The 9,469-nt window shown below is 32.7% G+C and overlaps 1 protein-coding gene across 1 annotated transcript; it reads left to right on the forward strand.

Annotated features, from left to right (window-relative positions):
- Nucleotides 1-1,383: 1,383 nt before the first annotated feature.
- LOC134274617 (hornerin-like) lies at nucleotides 1,384-5,393 on the forward strand. The gene is made up of 2 exons (XM_062756895.1): nucleotides 1,384-1,464; nucleotides 3,801-5,393. The coding sequence occupies exons 1-2, from the start codon at nucleotides 1,384-1,386 to the stop codon at nucleotides 5,391-5,393; spliced, it is 1,674 nt and encodes a 557-aa protein (XP_062612879.1).
- Nucleotides 5,394-9,469: the final 4,076 nt, after the last annotated feature.

A 9,469-nucleotide genomic window follows, 5' to 3' on the forward strand; every position in this document is an offset into this window, starting at 1 on the left:
GAATATAAACACAGTTTTGTAAAAAACACAAGTATTGAAAAGCACGGAAGAACGGAAGAACCAGTTTGCAATACCATTTTCTAGAGTCTTTGATATGGATCTTCGTTTTATGAATTTAACCTAGATTAACAATCACTCTCTATTGCTACAAGAAGATTAAATACTTTCTTTTCCGTTCGTTGTTTCGTTGTTGTTGTTGTTGTTGTTGTTGTTGTTTAATGCACCCCTCCCCCTCTTAAAAGTTTTTGTTATATAAACAGAATCTACCACTTGCCGATGCAGGACTGAAAATTTACACCAAAGGCCATTGAGAGGGTTTGGATCTTTTTCATGGCAACGGCTACCGTAACATGGGACCTTGGTTTACATGGTATCATTGAAGGGCCAATTACCATGTTCCATACATAAGATTCGAACCCACCAAGTAACGATCAACTCCTTTCACTGCCATTCGATCTAATCGCACTATTTCTTGTGATTAACACCTTTAATCTTAAGTCAACGACAGCGGTAATGCATGAGTCGAAGTCAGGGGGTTGATCAAGAGCAGACGGTCCTATTGCACCACGCGGGCCACTACTTTCACTCTGAATAGAAACATATGGTCATATAAGCAAGTTTGAGGTTATCCTGGGTAGTATGAAAATACTGTTCTACTTTCTGGTTTTAAAATACGATTGAAAGAAATATTTCATCTTAAACATTTCGTTCTGATTGCGGAAATCTTTTGGCATTTCGTTCATTCGGAAATTCTTGGGTGGTAACCTCCCCGCCCAAGAAGCAATGCGGTATTACAACACTTGAGCTACCATGCTGTTAAGATCTTGCCGATGTCCAAGCCTTTAATTGCAATGAACCTAGAGACTTGGTGTTAAATTAACTTTACGCCCAAACTAAAATTCAGATTTTTTTTCTGTGAATTCTTTTCTAAATTCTTGTTCTTGTGCACGTCTAATCATTATGTAATCCAAAGAGTCATTAATACTCCTTTATTCAAAATTAATCAGTTATGTTGCATATCTTATTGATTATATTTTCAATGAAGCAGATAAGGTGGTTTACATTGAAGTAATAGTAAAGACAAAATTGTAAAACTTTCAGAATTTGTTTCAAAAGATCTAGCTGTGATAAGAAGGTAACAACTTTGTATGCGACATAAAAATCACTTGGCGGGCACATATAGGTCAAACGGTCTGTAAAATTCTGCGAGTGGTCAGAATTGATATGTTTTATATGTTCCCACGACACACCGAGATAATTTGTGCCTAATAGAGTATAATTTCTGACCAAAAGGGTAAAAAAATTAATATTTTCAGACAAGGCCATATGTTCATTCTATCATGTAATATTGCTTAAGGAATACGTGTTAACACTAGCTGTAAAATGGTACAGCCGAAATGGACAACCCTGTTGTATGCCACTATCTGTTTCTTTGCTGTCTCTGCTAATGGAGCTCTTACAAAGGTTAGTATGAAGCATTTCCACAAAAATGCATGTAAAAGATCACCGTAAAATTATGATTCATATAAAACCGCCTGATATAAGCCATTTCTACATTAATATATCCGTGAAATTGTGAATCATATAGAGCTTCCTGAACGATGGACACTCGGTGTCTGTTACATTAACATGACTCGATCTGCGGTAGCATATTATGTAGCAGTCAGTCCGGTGTTTATTGCATTCACGCCTTCCTATTGATGTTATGTGTTAATTACGGATAACACGGCGCTTAGTTTCAAGATTTTGTCAGTTATAACCTTCGTTAATTATATTATATGATAGGATACGGGCAAACCTATATCACTATTCATTAAGAATGAGAGAATCGTTTTATTTGATAAAACAAATGAAAAAAAAACTATTAAAAACAGCATTGGTTTTATTTGAAAGAGATATGCATATCAAAAAGAAAAAAACGGAAATCTAAAAATCTAAAAAAGGGATTTTTTTTTCAAGAGTTATAAATGTGAAATTTAAAATGAAGGAGGGATATAAAATATTGCTTAATGGGAATGTATCTTTTCTAACAAGAAATACTTCTTCTTTCAAGAATACGATTTTTAAACTTTTTTTGTTTACTTTGTCTCTTTAGTACTTTTAGGGAAAAATACTGTATATTCTTATTTTTATTTACTGAAAGATATTGTCTTCCGTTTTAGTTATTCATCCAAAATTATTATATCTTTTTATCTGTGCCTGAAAATTATGTTGCTGAGAATGCAGACACAAAAATAATATTAAAACTCTCAAAATCCTAGTATTTAGAATTTGCTGTCAAATCTAAATTGTTTCCCAGATGATATTTACACCTCGTCGAAAAAGATGATTTCTTTTTAAAATTGCATATTTAAGTTTTTTCGATAAAGTAAAATGATTTTAAATATTAGTCTTAAATTCAAGTGTTAGCGATTGCTTTATAGAAAGACCCGATAAGGACATGCCGTGAATTTATCTTAATTGAAAGAATGAATCCACCAATCACCCCTTATAACTTAAAATATATAAAAATTGAAAATGATATCATTGAAAATGAAATTGAAAGTGATTGGGGGTTGAAGTGGGAGTATCCTACTAAATCCACTCAGATTATTATTTATACTTATAAATTAATAGATCTGGCAAAAAAACTCTGATTCGCGTACTGTCATGTTGATAAGTTTGTATTTACTGCAACCCGTTAAATGTCATGTTGTAGATTTCGTATTTACTGCCACCCGGTAAATTCATAATTTAAAACATTATAGTACCACAGTTTTCAGTTTTACTCCTCTTATACTATACTAACTATGAGATGATATCCTTAATTAAACCATATTAAAATAATATTTGGATTCGACTAAGTAATTCTCGCAGAAACCTCTACTACAAAAAGCCGTGAAATAGCAAAATAGAGAGTTTGTTGGTGGATACAGTTAGGGGTTCTTAATTCTGAATTAGATCAACAAGCAATTCTTTAATTATTTGATAGTCTCAGACACGTAGCATCAGGGGTGGGGTTTCAGACGTAACTTTCACTATAGAAAATGTAATTTGAAGGTCTGTTTGCTCCCCTTTTTGTTGCAGTATAGTCAAATAGGGACAATGTAAACGTTTGTTTGAAAATTTGGTATCGAACGAAGTCGGAACCCCCATGTGGAGAGGGCTTTTGCCTGCCACCTGATCCATTTATGTATTTATAACATAATAAAATATGTTCAAATCAAAAAATTAAGTCGGACCCCCTCCCCCAACGAATTAGATTTTTTAATTTGAACAATTTTAGAGCTATCGAAGACAACATTCGAACGGAAAACACATGAAGTACAAATTGCATGTAGTGATAAACCCGTATACATCTGAAGAGAAAATGTCTATAAATGAATATGGCATTGTTAAAATTGTCATAAATGGTCATATTTTTTAAGTAAACAATTTTCATATGAAATAAATACATTATATGGCAAAAATAATCGTGAATACTAATAATAAATTAATGTGGTTTTGTCTGATAATATTTGCTCGAAAAATGTTATACAATGTAGACTTTCATAAGTTTTTTTAATATATATAACTCACCTAGGAACACTTACTGTAAAGTGTTCCTCATTTAGAAAATATTTTTCAGGTCATTCCCAGTTATACTCGGAAGAATTTATCCAATTCTCAAGATTAAACAATTAAAACATAATTATCGTTAGGTACTATTTTTTAAATACTGATATTTAAAAAAAAATAGGTACTTTGAACTAATATTAAATAGCAAACACCTATTTCTCCAGCTATTATAAAAATAAGCTATGATATTTTTATTTTTACAGACTAGAAGGGGCTATCCGAGCAGAGCAGTAGTTTTACAGGGCAAACATGACACGAGTAGAGCCAGCGTTTTGTCCAGATATCCACATGGAACCGGATTCGGTTCAATTAGAGGAAATTCGAGATCTGTGTCAGGAAAACTGAATTCCATAGACAGTAAGCGGATACACAGCAAACTGCAGAGCACTGTAGGAAAAGCTCTGGACAGACGCAGTAAGAACAGTCTCATCAACTCAGCTCTCAGGCGGGTGTCAAAAATCTCAGATTTCCATACCATGCCAGGACTTCCGGTTGGGACGGTATCAGGGAAGAAGCTTCCTTCATCCAGACATCACCATTTGAGATCAAACAAGAAACTTATTCATTTGATGAAAACAGGAAGGGGCGCTGCATCAACTGGTGGACTGTCGATAAGGTCAAGGTCAAGGAAAGGTCATCTAGGTAGAAAACGGCTCCATCATCGTCGTAGAGGGTCGAAGTTGATTTCCTCCCACCATGGAGCTCAAGGAGAGGGCAGTGCTGGTCTTTCTGTGTCAAGAAGGGCATCTCTTGGGGCATTAGGAACAAGAACTGGACATTTAGACAGAGGGGCCTCACATCTCGATGCATTACACCTTTCAGAACATGCAGGTTCTCATTTGGACGCCGGTATAGGACATCATGGTTCTTTATCTCACACTGATCTAAGTTCTGCTGGTCATCTGGGAGCAGGTTTACATGGACAGCACTCTTTAACTCACCCAAAACTTCCTTCTTCTAGGTTAGGTCACGCAGAACTGTCTTCTATCGGTTTAGGTCACGCAGGACTATCCTCTAGCGGTTTAGGTCATGCAGAACTGGCTTCTAGCGCCTTAGGTCACGCAGATCTAAGATCTTCTGGTCAGTTGGGATCGGGTATACATGGACAACCTTCTCTCAGTCACCCAGAAATTTCTTCTAGTGGTTTGGCTCACACAGCTCAAGACGCACACTTGATATCTTCGCTCGTAGATCAAGGAAGCCAAGTGAATCCTGATGTCGCTTCCTTCTTGCCAAATTTCGTTGCTGACGAACCAAAGATTTTTCTAGATAAACAGTCCTCGGTCAAGAATACATACCCACAGATAGTAGTGGGTCGACCGGAACCATTATTGGCTGCCCCTGTACTTCCGCTTTCTCTGGGGTCTGACGGTCATGTTTTGACGTCATCAAATACCCAAACAAATGAAGTTCTTAAGTCTGTACTTAGCACATTAACAAGTTCAAAGTCTCTAACACAACAGGCAATTGCCGTACTACTGCAATCAATAAGAAATGCCATAGACCAACAGAATAAATCGGTTGGAGTTGGGTTTAAGGGACCCAAGATTAAGTTGTCACCAATTATCCATGCTGGCGCAAACGCGGTAACGTCAGAAAATATTATTAAAATAAAAGAACCAGACAATGGATCGACCATTGTATTGAAGACTGGTGGTCAGTTGGAGATTAGTTCCGGGGTACCAGGCAAACCCACCTTTAAGATATACGGCATTAAACCATCTACCCTGGCAAAAGTATTCAAAGAGGACGACACTGACGATGAGAAGAAAAGAAAGTTGAAAATCAAAGCTTAGAGCAAAAGAACATATAAGAATCCTGGTCCGCAAGTAAAGATACATGAGTTAGGGGACACTGTTTAGAATGCAAGGTGATTGCATACTTATGAGTGCTTTGAAATAAAACGTGTTTTATTTTAGAATGAGTCTGATGCTTAAAAAGTTTAAAATAAAATAAAATATGATTTTCGTAAACTTTTCTTTTTTATCAGGAAGAATTTATTTAACCACTTCAAGAATCTTTGGGTGTTCATGTGGATTTATTTTCTGAAGCTATCATGGAAATAGAAAAACAAGAGATTCATGGGTCACATTGCCTACCGGAGCCCTTTGGCAAGAAAAATCGAAATTAATCAATTTAGACAAAACTAATGTCGATTTAATTTATTTTTGGAGGCAACCATGGTAATAAAAAAGTGGTCCAAGGGCCATATCGCTCAACTGAGCCTTAGAAAAAATTAAAACATAAAACAATCAATTTTGTCAAACTTAAAATGTTATAATGAAAAAAAATTACTTGGGAGGGAAGGATGTTTATGGCTTTCAAAATCCCTAACAAATACCAGTATATACCATACCTGTAGTTTACTATAGTCTGCTATAGTTAACAATTTACCATAGTATCGAATCTTTTCGCCATAGTAAAATAATTTTCTTTTTGTTTGTATTCTATCCTCTATCCTATCTAATATCAAAAAGGAACGCGGATTATTTCTGTATAGTCTGGTTTGGTATGGGGACTCGCTCTTCTGACAACCAGATGAAACCATATAATCCTCTAATTTCCAGTCCTCAAGAACCTTGGAAAATTCCAGAGTTTATAAATGTACCTTTAGCTTCAAAAAGTAACTGGATCTTACTACATGTAAACAAACGGCCTGGTTGCTATGCCTATGTATCAGTTTTTACCTCCCATCACTTCCGATTACTTTTATTACTACGGTTGTATCACTGAGCAGAAAATTTGAAATGAAAAAAAATTACAATTTTACAATTAAGATTGTTTAAGATTTTACAATTAAATTATTAAGAATGATTCTAATGTTTGGCCTAGAATTCCGAGTATAAAGTGATTTTGGTCAGTTTTTGCTGTTTTATAATCTGCGAAGTAAACTGAGCCAAACCAGGTTATAATTATAATTGTACTCGATAAATTTGTCCAAAAATAAGAGTTATTCCTAAATCAAAGGTTTTTCTCTAAAAAAAAAAATGCATGTTGTTTTATTTAATGGTTTCTAGTTCATACATACACATCAATGGAAAAGAAGACTTCTGTATTATTTTTTATAAATAAATCTTACATCAGAAATATCAAATTAAGAAGATTTTAAGATTCAAATCTAAAAAAAAGAATACTTTAAAGTAAATTTCCATTTAATTTGAAGTATTAATTTACTAAAGTTAACTTCAATATCCCATGTTAATAACCAAGCTGTAATTACTCTCCTATGATCTCTTTTAATATACAGTTATATAACTTTAATATCTTATTGTTGTCCATTACTTTACCATTTGAAAGAATCTAAATCAGTGCCACCTGAGAATACTTTTATACCGGTATAAAAATAAAAAAAATCCTGAATTTGCTGTACTTTAGTTTTTCTTTTTCGATAAATCTATTTGTGGTGTAAAACTTTTGCTTGAAAATTGTGGTCCCTTTCTAACTCATCATTTGATCATCATTGGAACAAAACTGAATTTGCCCTACTGTAGTATGCCTACACATGAATAAGAGATATAGCTTTACATTTGTCACCTAACATCAGCAATTCATAATAAAAAAAATGTGATGCTTCTAACTCTCCTATCTTTAACTACCCTAATTTGTTAAGCAAAATTATATTTTCATCCCCCTGAAGTTAGCGTCTCCCAGTGTATTTGAAATGCCAAAATATGTTGAATGAAATTTTTATAAAACTATAATGCAAGCTTTTGACAAATACGTTGAATATATAAAGACATGGTTTATGCGTTGACTTTTTTTAAACAAATACAATCTATCGTTACATGTATGTCGAATCTTCGCTGAGGTTTTTTTTTCACATTAAGGCTTTTACACTGAGTGATTACGTGCACAGTGAATCGTCTAAGGATTTTGAAAAGGCTTGTTTTATTATATTTATTACATACTTAGTAATCATGACATTAAGTTGAGGAGTAAATATTCGCATGGTGAAATACACATGATCTATTGATATTTTTTGTTTTCTTCTATTTCAATGCAGATGCATTTTATGTATTTGTAAATTAAGATTAACCTTATTTTAAAAAATAATGTGAACCCACCAAAAATTGTGAAAAAAATCCATTTCTAGCTCTTCATACTGATTTTGCACGTGCCCATGTATAAAAATTATTATCATATAAAGGATATTTTTATTGTTTTGAAAAAAAATTTTTGACTGATTTTGCACGTGCACAGGTATAAAAATTATTATCATATAAAGGTATTGTCTTTAATTAAAAACAAGTGCCAAGGAAAGAAATGTCAAATTTTGAAAATATCACACAAAGACTTTTCCGGCATAGGTCTATCTTAATGAAACTTATCCAGAAAAAAATATTTTTTTAACTTTAGATTGCTATAGATTATTTTTTGAAATATGGTTAACAAAAGTATTCTTTTTATTCACTCAATTTATATCTTTTTATTATCATTTTTAATAAACTAAAACATTTATTCTTCCCTACCACCTGCAATGTAAATACCTAAAAAAAATTCATCCTGAGTCAAGAGAAAGCATGCACTCCTCTCTCGTTTTTAATATATAAAATTGAGGTACTATATTTTTTGCAGTTCATAAATCAATATGGAATCTTGTTTTTATATTGATCATGATATATTATTGTCAAATTTTACAACTTTCATATCATTTTTTGCAGGGGTTGGTGTTGGGATGGGGATTTGAATAAAGCTTCAAAATCTAAAAAATACTAATCTAGCTTGAGATCTAAATAAAAGATTGGTCACAGTATAAAAAAATTATTAAAGTAAGCTTTGTTAAAAACAGAATTTAACATTGAAAAGATAAATAAAAACGCAAACTTGCAACTTTTATATATTATGAACAAATGATACAAATTTTAAAGAAGAATTTTGAATCTTGTTTCCATTTCATATGGCTCATCAATGATTGGCTGTATTTGTTAAGTTTTCTGTCTTTTTCAGGGTAAAGGAATATTTTTAGTCAAAATCAATCTTGATTTACCTAAAAATGTATATATTGTTCCATATATAACAGCTGTGAAAGTAGGTAATAATAGGAAAAGAAAATTAATAAGAGCGTTCATATTATCATGCATTGTGTTCTTCTGTAATTTAAGTTTTACAAGGTTCATCTTTTCGTAAAGATAGAGTTATTCCTCTTTAAATGTGAAAAATGTCTTTTCTTTTCTACATGTACATGTATACAAATATAGACAAAGCATACTCAGTAAAGGTTTACAGGTGAAAACAAATTTCAGAATATGTTACCTAGGCGCTAAAAGTATAATATAAACTTTAGAAAAATATACCAAGCCGGGTGAATTTTATGAGGAAGTACAAAATGACAAAAAATTAGTAATAAACCATAGGCTGATTTTTACGATTTTGCTTTTCTTAATAAAATTCACCCGGCTTGGTATATTTTTCTAAAGTTTAAATTCTTTTGCTTCTGAAATTTGTTTTCATCTGATAAATGTTTTGTCCATATTTGTAATTATATTGCAAAATTACTAATATTTTCCAAGTCTATTTCATTTTCCAGTTCTTAGGAGAAAAAATTCTAAGAATTATCCACTTTTCTAAACTTGTGACATGATATTAAGTCTCTTCCAAAGAAAAAATTGTTTGTATCATCTGTCCTTAACCAGAATGCTAAATAATAATTAAATTTTGTTTCAGAAAGAATAGTCTTCAAGTTCAAAGTCCATTGAACAATCTAAAACATCATAGCGCGTCAGGTACCATGCAGAAGTAAGCTTCCCTCCTCAATGGACAGATACCACATCTTTTTCTTGATAGGAGGAAATAAATATTTAAAAGTAGACAAGTTACTGTGTAAATAATGGTCTTACACTTTGGTTTGAAAATCGTCAGGCAGCATACAACT

The sequence above is a fragment of the Saccostrea cucullata genome, unplaced genomic scaffold, assembly GCF_032062105.1.
Source record: "Saccostrea cucullata isolate Sc308-1 unplaced genomic scaffold, CSIRO_AGI_Scuc_v1 ctg132, whole genome shotgun sequence".
NCBI classification, from domain to species: Eukaryota; Metazoa; Mollusca; class Bivalvia; order Ostreida; family Ostreidae; genus Saccostrea; species Saccostrea cuccullata.

Excerpts from the sequence above, each read along its gene's own strand:
- LOC134274617 (XM_062756895.1), top strand. The coding sequence starts at position 1,384 with ATGGTACAGCCGAAATGGACAACCCTGTTGTATGCCACTATCTGTTTC. Across the intron at positions 1,465-3,800 it reads CTAATGGAGCTCTTACAAAG|ACTAGAAGGGGCTATCCGAG; the intron begins GTTAGTATGAAG and ends TTATTTTTACAG.